Source organism: Perca flavescens, chromosome 4 (genome assembly GCF_004354835.1).
Source record: "Perca flavescens isolate YP-PL-M2 chromosome 4, PFLA_1.0, whole genome shotgun sequence".
Taxonomy (NCBI): domain Eukaryota; kingdom Metazoa; phylum Chordata; class Actinopteri; order Perciformes; family Percidae; genus Perca; species Perca flavescens.
In genome coordinates, this window is record NC_041334.1 from 10,448,805 (window position 1) to 10,466,902 (window position 18,098).

At 39.8% G+C, this 18,098-nt stretch overlaps 1 protein-coding gene across 1 annotated transcript in view; it reads left to right on the forward strand.

Moving 5' to 3' along the window:
* Positions 1-18,098, forward strand: part of ptprt (protein tyrosine phosphatase receptor type T) — a 430,905-nt gene that overhangs the window by 184,885 nt on the left and 227,922 nt on the right. The window contains exons 10-11 of the mRNA XM_028575011.1: positions 7,280-7,395; positions 8,931-9,111. Coding sequence (XP_028430812.1) covers positions 7,280-7,395; positions 8,931-9,111 — 297 coding nt within the window. The remainder of the gene's footprint in view (positions 1-7,279; positions 7,396-8,930; positions 9,112-18,098) is intronic.

Here is an 18,098-nt window from a genome sequence, read left to right on the forward strand (position 1 = left end):
TTATTATTGATTTATCTAGTTCAGTCCGACTGTTGGAGTTTATTTTTGCATGTAGGCCAGGGTGGTGCATGTATGGAGTCTGACGTGGATGCAGGAGAATGGAGTGTAAGTCTAGTCACAGACCTGAAATTAACATTCGTCTTAATTAACCGTAACCACAATCTTTCCCAAACCATAAACCGGTGTTTTGGTTTCCTAACTAGAGATCCAACTGTTTTTCTTCTAATCCCTCAACTCAGGGCTTCTGCTGATTCAGTGTAGTGACCTAGGACTACAGCGCTTTTTCACAAATTTAAAATAAAAACACCTCATTGCATGGAACTCATTAGAATAATTTTTTTCTAAGGTAGCATTAAGCCAGGGATTGCTGTTCGGTGGCCTGCTGAGTCTTACTGAATGTAACTGATAGCAGGAACGTAGAATTGTATATGACATTAACAAAAATACAGTATTTAATGTCGATTGGTCATATTATTTTGGTCATATCATATTGTTTATTTCATATTAATGTTTATTGTTTGGTTGTTTGCTTATATATGCACCATTCACCAAGGGACATTTCACAGAAGTGTAACTTATTGTGGCAATAAACCCTTTTCTGATTCTCATTCATATAATGATACCTGATAAAAGCATAACAAGGTCAGTATCGACACCAATACTGATCCAGCCTATCCTTAGTCCTAACCCTAGCCATACCTTGAACATAATTCACATTTAAGATATGGTTTAAGTTGAAGCCAGATGCAGCACGCTACAGTATACGTAAATGGTTTGCTCGAAGTGACGTATAAATCGTCGGGTTGGGGTGAAAAATCATTATCATTCCACACTTACAGAGGCACAATACTTGTCTCATAACGTTTGTAACAACTGTGCCATTCACAGTGGCGCATGATTAAAATGGCTTACCAAATGGAGATAAGACTTCAGACCAGTGTCTCCAAGGGAAATAATATTAGCTTGAGGTCCACAAAACCGTATAGAGGTTCTCTAATCATCATGACATTTTGAAAATATTTCAGACGAGGAAAATCTCTGGTGAGTAAAGGGATTGTCGAGAAAGTTTGAAAATGCCAGAAGGCTTTTTTCGAACTTGTTTGACACAGCAAACTGATTCCATCTTCACCACATGTTAACAAATGTAACCTTAATGTGTCTTAGAATGGCTTGAATTTAAGATGAAAAATCATGCAAGGGTTGTAATGTAGAATTTAAGAGCAAAGACTGTGCAAAAGTGGGACGTCAAATGAGGGGTAAGTGAGTGATTGAGATACCGATATGGGAGAAAGAGCAGAAGAAGCAGATGGGGAAAGGGCAAGGAGGGATGATGGAGAGCCGATGAGAGAAAAGAATAAACGGATAGACAACGAAGACATAATGAAAAATATGGCATGGCAAAAGCACACGTAAAAATAAGAAGATTGGGATAGAATAAGACCCAAACAGACGCAACAGAAGAGCAACATAGAGGAGGATGGCGCGTGTAGGGAGGCAGCAAGATTGATTTCCACTCCTCCTTTTCCTCCCCTCCTCTCTTCTCCCTGGAATGGCTCCCTAAAGTCTTTGGATTAATGGCTCCATTTCTGCTCCTCATTCATCAGATTCAGGAAGGCATCCCAAAACACAATGCTTCACTAGGCTCTCGTCTGAACTAGATATCTACCTGCCAAAACATCCAATAGGCCCTTAAGTACTTTCAAAGGCAGGCAAAACAAGTTTATCTCTACCTCAGGTCAAATCAGCAGGGAACAGATACCATCCACCGGCATACGTGCATTTCAGCCGGCATTGTGTAGATGATCACAGGCAGTTCGGCCTACAGTTGTAGAAAAGTCAGGGAAAAGTCTATCCCAGTGCTAAAAAGACCTGGATTGTGTTATCATACATTTAACCATGAGTATTATCCTATTCTAGACATGTTGTGGGGGATTACCTCCATTTCCATCTTCAACTAAACACAACTCTGAAAGGGTTTCCACAGCATGCACTGCAGTTCATTTCCTGATGCATGTGTCCTTTATCCGGTACTTTTAAGCATTTCAACTGATATGACCATAGCACAGCAAGAACACATACAGACCAGAGTAACAGTCTGGTATAATATGCAGTCAAGCAGTGATGTAGTACTCAAGATTGATCTTGGTCTTAAGACTGGTCTCAAGACCACCTTTTGAAGTTCTCGTTTTGGAATCGTCCGCATTTTCACTCAGTCTTGTCTCGGGCTCAGATAAAGAGGACTCTGGATTTTTATTCAAGACCATAACTTCCTTTTGATTATTTTATCAATGCATTTCTCGTGATACACTTATGGCAATAAAAGAGGTGAATGAAGAAGAATCTTAATTGGTTTTCTGTGGGTTTTTTTTTTTTTTATGGGAATGTGGATCTTTCAGATCAATATGAGGAGTGCCTATGGTTAGCATTCGATCGTGTCATGCAGTGTGAGACTCACACAGGTCTGGTCTTGGTCTTGACTCGGTCTCAACCCTTCAAGTTCTTGGTCTTTCTCGGTCTCAATACACTTTGGGCTTGGTGATGACTTGGTCTCTGTTTAGGTGCTCTTTGACTAGAACACTGCAGTCGAGTGGTATTTAAAGTCCATGTTGTTTTTTTCAGTGGCAGGCTAGCAAGCCATTGGCCAGCTGTAGCCTCTGTTGTCCTTTTAAGGGGCATGTCAAGGGCCACTTGTATCCCCTGGTCCACCGCAGGGGAGACGGAGGCCACGTCTGGCTGCAACATGCCTCACGGTTTGGCCTTGTCACATTGTGTGCCAGCTGTGCCATCTAAACTGCCCTTTCACAGTGTGTGATAGCTAACATGGCAACCCTTGACCCATCCTGATTAATGAGGGTGGATGCTTCACCCAGCGCCAGGCTATGTCCTCTGGAGGTATGACTGTTCACTCTTCTTTCATGCACACATAACTGACCTTTTCTTTCCTACATTGGTGGATTTATCCATTCACTGGTCAATCTATCAGTCATTCATCCATGCCCCCCATCCAGCTTGTTAGTTTTGTACAACTCACACTTCAACCCACTTCGGCTGAGCTTTTCTTTCTTTTGCAGTTTTTAACACCTTACTGTATGTCAGTCTCTTCATCTCCATATCATTATCCGTCTTTGATGTGCTAGTGGGTTAAGAGAGGCCTAGAATGACTGCAAATAAGAGGTTGAAATGGATGGAGGAAAGATGAATTCTGGAGGCATGTGGATGGAGGAAAGGAGAGGAGGAAGAGAGAATTAATCAGATGGATGATGTGGCAAATGTGGCATTTGTCACGACCAAGGGCAGCCCAGGAGACACCATAATCGACCTAACGATGTAAACAGAGTTATAATTCACAAAACCTCTCCCGCTCTCTTCCAGCCAATTTCTCTCTCTCAGCATCTCTCACTCCATCCACGTCTTTCCCTTCATCTGCAGTTCTCAGGGAAACGTGTAAATTTGATCTACGGTAATGCGAATGGCTGTATTTAACACAACACAATACTTGTTAAAGCTTTTAAACGTAATGTTTAAAGTGACTTGTTGACTCTTTTCTTTCTCTGTGTCTTTTTCGTTTGTTGGTTCTACCTCCCCACACCCACGCCACCAGTGTTTACCCCAAACAGAAATGAGCGATCTGTTTAGAGGGCCTCCAACCGAGCCCCAGCCAGATTATCTGAAAGATTAGCATCCATCATACCCAACTGATAGACCACTGGATTAAGTGGGTGGTAGCGGTAGTGGATGGTTGGCGAGGGGGATTTGGTTGGCTGCTATTTGTTGTTTTTGGCCTGTTCCTCTCCAGACCTCTGAGCATAAATCTGATTTCGCTAACATAGTTTGAGTCTTTGCAGAAACTAGTTGTTGCAGTGAGAGCAGCTTTGATTTATTGCTTTTCTTGGGGAAAACTGCTAATTTCATTCTCTCTCTCTCTCTCTCTCTCTCTCCGGCTCAGCGATGAGTGATTATGTCTCTGTAATTGAGGAATTACATTGTGTGCGTTCATTATAGGTACACCACTTGATCTGCTTAAGCATGCATGATTACAGGTTACTTCACATTTGTTCTCCAGAGGAGTTTGAATCTGAACAAGGTCTTTCTCAGTGTTTGTTTCCCACTGGAGCGTCCTTTGTTAAAATGTTTGCACTTCTAATCGGGTTATCAGTAAAGGCATCTACTGTACTAAAATATTTTCTACATCATTATTGTTAATGCAATTCATCCATTTTCTAACCACCAGGGTGAGGGGTTGTGGGGGCCGGAGCTATCCCAGCATGCACTGGGTTACAAAAAAGGTATTCCCTGGACTCCTAACTTCATACTAGACTTTGCAATCAAATCTCTGCATGGTTCCATCCTCAAATGATGGAAATCTCACATCACATAACACTCACATTAGCGGTTCATAGGCTCAAAATTAATCCGCCCACCACATTTTAGGAAAATCCATTACAAAGTTTGGGAAATGTCCTGCTGCCTGCCAGACAAGTAATTATATCACCTAATTGGATGTCTTAAGAATTGTTTGTCAGAATGGGTAGTTTGACGACATGCACCGTTTTCTTTAATAAAACGGAATGACAGCAAGCTGAGTCCGTCGGCCCATCTTCACCAGTCTCAGTCAGATGTAGTTAAGTCCTATTTTCTGGGGATAGTATGTGGGCTCTGTGAAAGCATATTGCCTGCTGTGCTGACCTGAGGATTGTGTCATACGTTGGTTATATCACCTCCCTCCTGCGGCTTTCCTGGCTGCCAAATGTCAGTCTGCTCCAGTCTTATCCGGCAAGGTTAGACTACTTTATAAGATTTGGTCTTTAAAGTACAAACACAGACTCTTTAAACCATAAAGCACCACAGGGAGCCTAAAGTCTGCACCCAAACTCACAAACGCATACATCTTTCAATGCATTACACACACACACACACACACACACACACACACACACACTTACACGAACGCAAATGTACAAAACACACACTGGCAACCAAAACACTTGTCTCAGATGGCCTCTAAGATGGCTTATCCATGGTGCCGTGGTCTAATCTTGTCTCATTAGGCTGATCTTGCATTTACAGTAAGTAGCTTATATCTTATAATACACTCAACTGCTTTCATACAGAATGTTGTGGGGTTAAATCAAGGGTTAAGTTTCCTTTTAACTCTAGAAGGTTGATTATTTTACTTTAGGAGGCATCAATTAGCTTGGCTTTTTCCAAATTTAAATTGTAAAATTAAAAATGATAACTAAATTTTGCCCAAGAAAGCCTAATACGGACTTTTAAGGATTACTGAATTGATTTTGGACAATTTATAGAATATATATATATATATATATATATATATATATATATATATATATATATGTATATGAAATCTGATGATAGAAAAAGTGAAGAATTATGCTAAATATTTCTGATGCACACATTTTGCCTCATTTTAAAATTTAGTTCAATGAAATTTAACGTCTATTTTATTATTTGAGAAGCACAACGTTTGCCATGGTTTAGATGTTACACACAAAGCATTTACTGAGACATTTTATAAAAAAAGGTCAAAAGGTCATCCCACTAGCTGAAATAAATTGCTCAAGGACTCTTCAGCAGGGCAATTTGTTGCATTCACCAACTAAAACAACCGAAAAATAAGCTTATGTATCTTCAGAGTTTGACTGTAAAGGTTTAATGAGTTCAAAAACTTCTACATCTTAAAACTAAAATCCTGCCTGAGGATCAATGTTGAGTTCTTGAGAACAACCAAATCTTCTCAAATGTCACTAATTAATTCGCTAAGTTGTTCTTCCAACAATCATCAGACATAATTAATAAGTTTTTACTTGAATGCCGAAACCCTGTTCTCCTGTGTAAGTGTATGTTCTCTCCAGATTTTGACGATCACACACACATTGTGAGTAAAGTTTTCAGTTTCATTCGAGAAGTACAGTTAATATAGCTTCTCTAATCATGCAGTGACCTGTTTTGGTTGCAATTGGTAGCTGATAGAAACTAATTAGGGAGACAGGAAGATTAAATTGAACAAGCTTGTTAGAGTGCAGTCAGCCGTGGTACACAAACCTGGGGATGGGAGCCCAACATATGGCCGGAACAATGCTGTGTGTGTGCATGTGTCTCTGTGTGTGTGGGCGGGTTTGAGCTGCTGTTTGTGTTTGTGTGTGTTTGTGTGTGTGTGTGTGTGTGTGTGTGTGTGTGTGTGTGTGTGTGTGTGTGTGTGTGTGTGTGTGTGTGTGTGTGTGTGTGTGTGTGTGAGTGAGTGACATATGGCGAAGGCAGTAATAACCACTCCAAATGTCTGCAGATCAATACAGGGACTTCTGTGGTAATCTCTGGCTTGTGAATATGGGCTTTCCTGTAATTACATAGCATGGCCTAATGGTCACACAGACTTTCCAGTTAGTGATAGATAGGTCAAGAACCTGTGGACAGCCTTCATGTCCCATCAGAGTGGCCTTGACCAAGGCACTGAATCAAAATACTGACAGTGAGTTTCAATTAATACACCACCCAATTTTGCTGAATGTTAAAAGTTATGCTTCTGTAAAAGATACAAACATTTTATTTGTTTCTGGCTGATGTAGCCGGCAATCTCAAACATTAGGGAAGGAAATGATTGTAGGTTACAAAATATTGTGTTAGAGGAATTATTCTAAACAATATCAAGATTAATTTAAGAGTTCAGATTTCTGTATGTCACTTTGTTAATAGCATGCCATGAGTGATGAACTCAATATATCCTTTAATTTACTGGATATGCGCCATACTCATACACGCCATATACTCCAAAATGTGTCTATCATAAATTGTTTGGGAAAGTTGTCCTTTGCTTTTTGGCAAATTGCACAATTTATGGAAAATGGTGATATGAAAAATTAATTGAGAGGAACTTGACGATTGTACAGCTGAGGAAACTGCTGGATAAATAGTGAAATATTGCTGTGTACATATCAAATCAAGATTTAGTTTGTTTCTAACATTTTGGATCTGGATGGCACAATACTTTCAACAAAAACTGTCTTTGTGGTGATCAAATGTACATTTCAAAGAACAGTTCAAGGACAACTGGGTGGCCCGGGTAAGAGGGTAGAAAGATTATCCTGTAATTTAAAGTTGAGAAGTCTAAGCATTGTAATCTGATGATAATTTGGTCCCTTGCCAAAGAGTATAGCCACATGAGATGGGTAACCACTGCTCAACAGTCTCTCCTTGTATCGACCTACTGTATTTCCTGCTCAGCCGAAGTAATGACTTTTGTTTCTGTCCATCTCTCCTTCAGATCCAGTCCAAGGGCCCCAAAATGTCAATGTGGTGGATGTCAGAGCCCGTCAGCTGACTATACAGTGGGAGACGTTTGGGTATGCTGTGACACGCTGCCACAGCTACAATCTGACGGTATGCACAGCTGGCCACAATTTGTGCTTTAACTACAAACTCAGATGTGCGAGTTACATTTTGTGGACATGAAAGCATTATGTGACAGACGTAAGAATCGGTGGCAAAATCGACCTGTTTTATATAAAAGGTCAAGTCAAATTTTGACAAGTGAATTATTTAAAAAAGTTCACTAAAATGGAAAACCTTACTCACAACATTGGACATCGGGTTACTAGGAAAGGATTATGTGTTGTAACCAGTAGGCAGTACAGGGGGTACAGACCTGGTTTGTTTTGGTCACCCCCCGCGACTAGCAAATCACCACATGAACAACTCTTTTGGTTAAGTATTTTTGAATACCCCCTTAGCTTTATAGTTCAAAAAATAGTACACATCCAAGACATAACTGACAGGAGGGCGGGACTTAGAGAAAAAGTCGCAATTACAAATCTGTCAGCTACTTTAGCACTACGCACTGCGACATATATTTATCAATACACATTTAGGCTGCTGATATTTCAGAGCCATGGTCGGGGCCGTAGATTCTAACTTGCGCAAACCTCAGCCAGATAAAGGATCAATGAGTCAGGCAGACTAGACTAACATATTCAACTAAACAACACCTCTGCCTCTGCACTTTCTCTGCTACTAGGGGATGGAGAGAGGGGATGAAAGGTTAACATTTTGGTCATTTTGCCAAGTACGGGATCATAGTCCCCTTCAGTCCCCTCAAATCGCCTACTGGTTGTATTCTGTGAGAATAACGGGGAGGAAAGAGTACAAGCCCATACAGAGCCTGTACGAGCAAGCAGTCAGGAAACAAGCGAAAAAATAAATTACTGCAGACTCTCAACACCCTGTCTTTCCTGAATATGAACTGAGAAGATTCTGTGTGCCAAGATGTAAACCAAATAAACTTATCTAGTTATCGTTTATCCGAACCTCTATCAAGCTGCTGAACTCCAAGGTAAATCTTAGCAGAGCAAATTGCAATAAACTCACCAGGACTTTTTGCACAAAGCACTTTAATTCTCAAAAGTCACTTACAGAGGTAGTACATCATGTGTCCTTCCTTTATGTCTTAAGATGTCTTTTGTTGATCTTATGCTGATTTTATGTTGATTTCATGTTGATTTTAGGTTTTTAGGTTTCTCTGTTACAAGTTTGTATTTTGAAGCAACAGATTGTAGCACTATGCCCAAGACAAATTTCCCCTTGGGGAAAATAAAGTGTATTCTGTTTCATAACTAATAAAGGTGAATCTTCAAACCTCTAAACTACAATATCATATTCTAAGTTGTTTTTATTCACAAGGGTTTTGACAAACCTTTTCCGTGCAAATTTAGCAACACCACTGCTTCAAGATCATTAGTGATTTGTAACATTCACAATTTGGACCTGCATAGTGAAGTCAAGTTCTCTACTTGGCAATTCTGTCAGAGCATTGCAGGGTTAAGTGCATCAAATAAGAGAAGCGCTGCATTGGTAATCCTTGTTCTTTACCAAATTCCAGTGGAATAAATCTCATGTCTCTCCCTCCCTCTGTTTTCCAGGTGCAGTACCAGTATGTGTTTAACCAGCAGGAGTTTGCAGCAGAGGAGTTGATCCAGACCTCGTCACATTACACCCTGAGGGGGCTGAGGCCCTTTGTCACGGTCAGACTGCGGCTGGTCCTGGCCAACCCCGAGGGCAGCAAAGAGAGCGAGGAGATAGTCAAACAGACAGAGGAGGATGGTGAGTGAAAAAAACCCACCATTTGTAAAAATGTATTTATACGGAAGAGGATTAGGGCCACATGTGAAATTTTTTTTATTTGATTTCTGAGTTTAAAGTCAGAATTCTGAGAATTAATTCAGACTTTGGAGAAAAAAAGTCAGAATTTATAAACTCAAAATTCTGACTTTAAAGTCAGAACTCCAATAAATTTTTTCACGTGGCCCTGATCCTCTTCAGTATATTTAAATGTTTTCAATATATATAATATAATGAGATTCTTGTTTAACAGCGAAGTGCATACAGTATTGATCCAACCTAAACCCAATCAGTTCATGACCGAGATACTGTAGCTAATTAAAGCAACTCAGTGTCTTGTCAGCCTCTCCAGACAGAGACCCTCTGGCTCACAGAAAATAATTCATTTGATATTTCTGACCGCAGCAACAGCAGTTTGTTTAGTGTGAACAGAAGACGATCTGGCTACTGACGGAATCTCTGACTTCTCCAACAGAAAATCCAAAATCAGAGTTCAACCCACACCGGTGTTTGACAGGTGGTTTTAGAAACTGCAGTGCAGAAACATTGGAGCAATAATTATTTATCACTGCACATGGAGAAAAAAAAAAAAAACTTAATTCATGTTAATTTTAGAGTTTAGGATAACAAAGAAAAGAAAAATATTCAAAGGTAGTGAGACCGTATCACATATAAACAGCGTTACATTTAAATCATTTTACTTGCATGTTAGGTACGATCAACGTATCAATATATTGCAGCTCGGAGAAAAGCTCCTCATTTTTGTTGTTAGTTATTATAACCCAGGGTTAACCTGGAGGATTGGGTGTTCCTCCTATTAGAAAAAATGTCACTCTGATTATTGCCATTATCTATTTCAAGTTTCTGTTGAGACCCCAAACCTGCAAAAATATATATTTTTATGATTAACACCAAATGAAAACAGGGAAATGGTTGCTTATACTGTGGTGAGACACAACGAGTCACCCATCTCTGCTGCTCTAGAGAGTTTCTTGGCCTCTTATTTCTGTATTGTTTTCGTCTTGAGAAACAATTCAGTCTCAGCCTCAGAACTTCTCAATAAACCCTGGTGACAGCTGTTTCCACATGAATAGCTTAGATAGATAAACTAAGTAACACTCTGGAGAAGGAGGTGGAAAATCCAGCAGCTAAAGAGCCATATTTTGCTTTTTGGAATCGGTGGAGACCAAACCAGAGCTAAAAGTAGACCAAATATTGGGCATGCATTTGTCAGATAACCAGAAAGATGACTCCAGATGAATAACAATGTTTCTCTTGGGCATAAAACTACGTGTTTCCTTACACACCAGAAAAAAAACAAACATTTCAAAGCAAATGGGATGGTGTTTGATGTGTATCATGTTTTGATATTTTTCTACCCTCTGGTGTTGAGAAAATTAAATAATGCAACTTTAACTGAGCTCAGGCACAGCAACTGACTAAGCCACACTGCCTTAAGAGAACAGGATAGTATTTAGAGACACATGCAATCTATAATCCCTGGACCACAGGTCTGATCCTTGCAACATTCACAACTGCACCTATCAACAGCCATGTCTTATCACTGTGCCCTTCAGCAGCACTACACAGGATGTACTGACATACTTTATTAATTCCTCAAATATAAATGCACCCTAAGAGTTTGAATTATTTCAAAACAACATTTTAAACTGCTGTTTCCCTTCCAGAGGGCTTCCATGTTCTACTAATTCAGAACAGTGTGTTTTGCCCCAGCCACAACGACTAATAATTCATTGATGCTTCACATTTTTTGTTTCCATCAACATGCCTGCGATAAACTGGAATAGCTCAAATCCATTAGAGCAATGCCTGATAAGCAGGATCAAAAAACAAAAACATTGTTCTAATGATCCCAAATCTCTCATCTCTTTCCCATCCTCCTCAGGGCTCGTTGTTCTTCTCCTGATCTCATAACTAATATCCTCTGAATTTAGCTTCTGGGGAACATCACATTCGTAGCCTGAAATTCCTACCGTTACTAGCTGAACACACACAGGCGGAAAGTTGTCTGAAGCCTTTAAAAAAAGACTTATCATGACTGGGGAGAAGCAATCACTCTGGGGGGAAGGAAGAAAAAAGGCCTTAATTGTTTTGTTCTTAATTGTTTTTTATTTAACCATCGTTAATCTCCTGGTTGTAATTCAGTAATTAGGAAACGGAACAGCAATTGTTCACACGGAGGCTAATTGCTGTTTGTACGGCAATGGCTTTACAGCTTTGGCTTTGCAGCTCCTGCAAATGAAGCAGCTACACACGCACAGACGCACACCCACCCACACGTGGTTTTCCTCTTACTTTTTAATGTTTATAAAGAAATTTACATTAACCTATGTGAAAGGGCAAAATGAGGGATTTGCAATTAAGTTATAATGAATTATGTTTCTCTCACACACAGGACTAATCTTCCCTAGATTATAAGAGTAATCTCAGAAAGAGAGCATCTCATGTTTTAATCATATCCTTTAATCATAAATTGTTTTACCTCCTGGAAGCTGCCCATTCCACATTTACAACATATGAACGCACACACGCACACGCACCCACACGCACACACACACACACACACATTCTCCGTTTTCCTCCAGTTGTCCATCCGTTCATTATGACAAGACAATTTGCACGCACGCCCACACACATGCACACGCACACGCACACACACAACACACATTCTCCGTTTTCCTCCAGTTGTCCATCCGTTCATTATGACAAAAGACAATTTGCACGCACGCGCACACACACACACACACACACACACACACACAGTCACCTTAAGTCACAAACGCTTTGTCTGTCTCACTGTGAGGCATCCAGCATTGGTAATTTGTCACATCCATTATTGTAGAAAATCGTGCTTAGCAGTGTTTACTTTAGAAAACCAATTGCCTCTGTTCTGCTCCACACCGCTACAATGCTAATTTCCTACAGTGTGTTTAAAAAGCTCAAATGTCCAAAGAAATATAAAAGTCAGAAAGTTAAAATTGCTACATGAGATGAGAAGATCATTGAGAAGTTCTACTCCCAAACGTCTCACGGGTGGAGGTGAGAAATTGTTCTTAGTCTTAGAGTATAAACAGTGTGAACCAAAAATGGAAGAGCCAACCTGTTCTCGCTCCCAACTCGTCAAATCCTGACGCTTGGTCAGTGGCTCTCAGCGTCAGATACAGACGCAAAAATCACCCTTTAGTGTCAGTACGGAACGCACCGTATTAAGAGCGACAACGGTAGTGAGTAGTATGAGAGACCGAAAATCCGCATAAGGAGGCAGGTTGGGGTGGAGGATGGGTCAAACAACACAGGACTTTCACCCAGGAGACCGGGGTTTGTGTCCCGTTCTTGTCCCGCGTGTCACGGAAACATACGTTTTGTAACCTCTTTGGGTTACAACCTCAACTTTGTAACCCACGATCTTTTCCTAACCATGACTAAGTGGTTATACCCTGCTCATTTAAAAAAAAAATGACACCAAATCGATCCCAAACCAGAGCGGCAAAAAGTGACGCCAAGGGGTCCCGCCCCAGCGTGTTGAAAAATGTACCAGAGCGTAAAATAACGCCACTGATGGGATTACATTGGAATTAGTTGAAAGCCCCCGGAGTCTGACTGAGACGCTAAAAGAGACTTTTTTTAGCTATTAACTAAACGCCAAAGCCCCTTGACCCAAGCGTGTTTTTTTTTTAACGTGCTGGGATTGAGACTGTGTTGCAACAGCACAAAGATTTTCAAATCCTTACACAAATACTCGGGAAATAATAGTTGTCTGTTAAATTTAAAGGCTTAATACTTTGAGGCTGGAGTTTTGTCTGAGTACTGAAGAGACCAGTTACCTAAAATACATTTGTGGTGGATCTGTTGTGTGTTAGTATTTATCCATCTTCATGTTAGTTTTTCTATTCCGTTCTCCATTTACCTCAAGTTGTCCATCCGTTCATAATGACAAAGGACAATTTGCAGCCAGAAAACATGCACGCACGCACGCACACTCACAGACACACACACTCACAGACACACACACAAAGCGACTTGCCTCAGAGACAAATGTCATGTCCACTCACTGTACACACCAGCCTATTAACCTAACCATGAAACACCTATTTGTCAGGTTGCTGTCAGGCCTCTTATTTATCAAATATTAGCTAGAGGAAGTCAGTGTAGCTGTCTAAGCTCTTCAGCACACACCTCAGCCAACCTTTTCCCTCTAAGAATGATGTTATACAACTCTTTTGCCCCAGCCAACTGTGTTCTAAGGCAACGTAATGCCCTTCTAGCTTCCTTTTTTAGTTTTATCGAATCGATGTATCAACAAACAATAAACCCCCACACAAATGTTTCTAGTTAAACTGGTCATCTCCCACTCAGTGAATATGGGGGGGCATGCTGGCTCACAGGGATGGCTTACAAAGCATAGCAAAGTCATCAATATTATTAGTTGTTAAATTGTCAGCCATGAGCGGGGTTTGAAGATAATCCAATACAACCATTCTCTGGTGGCCATATTTGTGGGCGAGAATTGCTGTGAAAACCTGAATAAAAGCCCCAAAGCTGCCTCTGGACTCATAATGTACCACTATTTAATCCACAAGTATTTAGCATGATCACTATTTGATAGTGTCATCAAAAAGTGATTTAAGGTGAAAAACTTTAAGGTGGCCTGTGGCGTTTAAACTAGTGGTGTGTGATACTGCAATATTTGGTATTGATCCAATACAAAGTAAATATAGGGCCAGTATCACCGATACAATACCTTTTAATAATTAGGGAGGATTTTTGTGATTATGGATACGTTAAAACCAAGTACAGAATTTTTATATGCTTGCATGAATGTGTTGTGTTACCACTGTATCTTATAGTCTTTTTACAAATCATCATTTACATCATCTAGCCACACGGCGCTCCTCTTCCTCTCTGCCATTCTTCTGCTCAGTCCCGGTCCTGCTTGTGTGTGTGTGTGTGTGTGTGTGTGTGTGTGTGTGTGTGTGTGTGTGTGTGTGTGTGTGTGTGTGTGTGTGTGTGTGTGTGTGTGTGTGTGTGTGTGTGTGTGTGTGTGTGTGTGTGTGTGTATACGTGCGCTGCTGGCCGCCGCCACCGGGCCTGGCTGCTTGTTTGCTTGCTTGTTTGCCTGGCGCCTCTGAGTCACATGACAGGACAACATCAAATCACGAGAGTGGGGAGGAGGAGCGAAGTGCGCACTTTAAAGCTGCGGCACTTACACAGACACATACAGCCAGGTAGCCACTTTGATGGAACCGCAGGGGTGCATACTGGAGAGAAACTACTATCGATACCAACGTTAGTATCGATATTATCGATATTTGGATCAATCCGTCCACCACTAGTTTAAGTGCCTTTGAATTTTACAGCTGGCACACAGTGCCTGCCATTCTCTTACATTTCTGTACATCCTCTATTTAGTGAATAGGGAATGGTAAATTAGTGATCTGATTGACTTTGTGCTTGGCTAATATTAGCATGTTTGCTAACCAATACAACTATTATTGGGAGACACTACAGGCAAAAACATAATTTTTTTAATTTTGAGGATTTGGGCTATTTGGCTTTCATGACGTGTCTACTTTCAGACTACTACATGTAAACAAAACATCTAAAATACGCCTTTATACACTACTACTATTTGCCTGTAGATTTTACCTAAATTTTAGCATTAGATAATGCCTCATTTGCATATTTCAACATTAGAATGTCAGAAAACTTGTTAATACAAAGTTTCATGGTGATATCTGTTAAGTTTGATCCTATTCACCTGTAGTGTCTTGCAAAATGTTTGGCATTTTAGAATCCATATCTTTACAGAATGTTTTCTTAAAGTTAGTTTGTCCTAATACTCTGAGCAAGAAACCTCCACTTAGTAGCACTCCCAAAATTTGCAGTTTCATCCCTATCTATATTCTGAAGCTTTTTTACATTGGGGTTTGTCCATATATTATTCATAGCCAAATTTTTCTACCTAAAAACATGGCAAAAATATATATTTTTCATGGCTGTTGACAGTATTTTCTGATTTATGGAGTGATGGAAAGAGATATCCCAAATCCCGTCTGTAAAAACCTTAAACAAGATTTTTTAACCTGGCTTTTCCCCATGTTCACATTTCTGTTCTGGACATAAGTGCATATTTAATAAGATGATGCATAATTTGCATATTTAAACATGCAATGTCAGAAAACTTGTAATACAGAAACATATTGCCTCAATGTAAGTAATGAACTGGGTGAGGTTTCATGGTGATATCTGTCAGTTAAAATAGTTTCCCTGTTCACCTGCAGTGTTTCCCCTTAAGTCACTGTCCATGTTCCAGAGAATTAATGATGCTACGAAACACTAACATTGAACTATTACAAATTGTTTAACTAACAATAAAGTAATGAAAAAAGGTCAATGTTGTTCTAAAACAGCAGTAAAAATAATATGTTGTATATGTTGTTGCAACGCGTTAGGGTTAATTTAGCAGACAAAAGGTGACTTTCCTGCGGATCGTGGTTTGGATTAAAACACCGATCCCCTTAAGTAGTACTCCCGGGACACAAACACCCATTTCCTGGGAAAATGTTTTACGTTTTCCCCTTGACTTCTCTGGGACATGAACTCTACTCCCCCCACTTGAAAGCCCTGTGTTTTAGGACCCAGATCTCTTCGTGCTCTTATACAGCAGCAGTCATTGTAGTGCATACGGTAATAAATACATTGAATGGATACAAATTACAGTGCATTTCTTTTCGTATCCATATGTAGGAATGGTTCCTGAGAGAACAGCCTCGTTGTTGCTACCACTTCTGATAATAATGGCTCTATTCATGTTGTTTTTACCAGGTCAGATATCCTTGCAGTAGTTAAGCACTTTTCAAAGTCAAACAGCAGATATTAAGTATTAAAATACTGATCTAAAATCCCCATGTTTGTGACATATTTATATCCATTTCCATTAAAGAGAGTCTCCTCACTCAAAGGACAATCACAGTCTTTGGGATTTAATCATCTTTTTATCTTCAGAGGACTGGGTCTTTTCTGAGATCACAGTAGAAGAGAAACAACAATCAGAGCCATCAGCTTTTGTTATTTTTCTGTTTTTCTTAATCAACAGCTGTCACTTTACAAAAAGGCAATTTATCAAAGTGCATTCAGTTGTAAAATGGCACTCATCATTTATGTCCTTTTAATTATTTTAAACGTGTATTTGGTATATCAAGGATCGAAGAATGTTTTCAACATATAAAGGACCAAGTCATGTTTTATCTGAAGAAAAGATAAAAAAAAAAATGAATAAGATTCAGCAACATGAAACCAGCCTTGTTCGTACTGCTCTGTGGTTTGCTGCTCATGGAATCTGGTTCAAAAGAGCTTTTCATCCTAACATTTCAAAGAATGTGCATGTGTAACTTTTACAAGCCTGTTGTATAGTAACACCATGTTTGTTGTCGCATACTGTTTTATGGAGATGACACTGTGATATTTTAATGTTAAAAGGCTTAAATACAAGGCATTTCTCTCACACCACCATCTGCTTTTTGGAAAAAAAAAAAATATTTTCCTACAAAACACCTACTCCCACTGTTGAAAACAAACATCCCCTCTTTCTTTTAAAAACAATATAAATACAGTCTGGTTCTGAATTCATAACAACTAATACATATCTGCCATGTAATCCTTATATCACCAAGTGTAATTTAATCGTAATCCAGTCCAGCCTCCAGGAAATTCCTGGCCGCTTGCTTTTCATCAAGATGTGTTTATTTGTTCCGCGGGAGGATTAACCTCTACAGAGATGAAATCTTGAACAACATGAAGACTGGCTTTGTGAACAGATTGATGTTTTCATGTCAACATGATACTTAATGAACTGTTCCATACCAAAGAAAAGAAATGTCATTTTTACAAAATGACTGATGACACTAAATTAAAGTCAATGATGGGGCAAATATACTGACAAACTTTAGATTTTAATTTCAGACAGGGTCTTTTTCTTCGTTACCATAGATGACTTTCAAGCCAGAGAGCGGAGTTCGCTTCCTGGGGAAAATTAAAGCCTTTTAATCCAAACCACGATCTTTTTCCTAATCTTAACTAGTCATTTTGGTGCCTAATCTTAACTTTCGTCGTGGCAAAACAGTCATATTTTGTGGAAATTTAACCGTAATGCCCGCCGAAACGACTGGCAGCTCGCGGTGCTTTGTACCCGGCTCAAAGTCACTTATTTTCGGGTAACTGAACCACCAACTACCACAGATACGACGGAGGTCTGAAGCCGGCGTCACAAAGCTCTGTAGCATGTTTGCTAACCAATTAAACTATTAATGGGAGACACTACAGGCAAAAACATACACAAAAATGTTTTGGGCTATTTTGCTTCCATGACATGTCTTCTTTCAGACTACTATTAACAAAACATCTAAAATACACCTTTATACACTACTACTATTTGCCTGTAGATTTTACCTAAATTCACAATATTTTGTGGACAAAAGTTAACTGCAATGTCAGCCGAAACGACCGGCAGCTCGCGGTGCTTTGTACCCGGTTCAAAGTCACCTTTTTTCAGGTAACTAAACCACCAACTACCGCTGCTACGACGGAGGTCTTTAGCCGGTGTCACAAAGCTCTGTAGCAGCTTAAACAACTAGCAATTGCCGCCCAGCGTCACGTGACCAGCTAGCGGTCTCCTAATTTCGTAGGATATCATACATTTTGGTGTGCATACATTTTCGTACAATATCATACGCATGAGAATGCGTTGGGGAGCAAAGGCGAAGGCTATGTGACAAAGTATAAGAGCCATGTTCAAAACCGCAACCGTTCCATTCTCTGGTTTAGATATTAGGAAGGAAAACGCTCCTGTGGGTCGGATTAGAGTGCAGGAAAAAAACAACCTATATCGTCCTATTGGTTTGGAGGACTTGTTGGAGATTTGTAAAGATGACATATTTGCATTTTAAAAC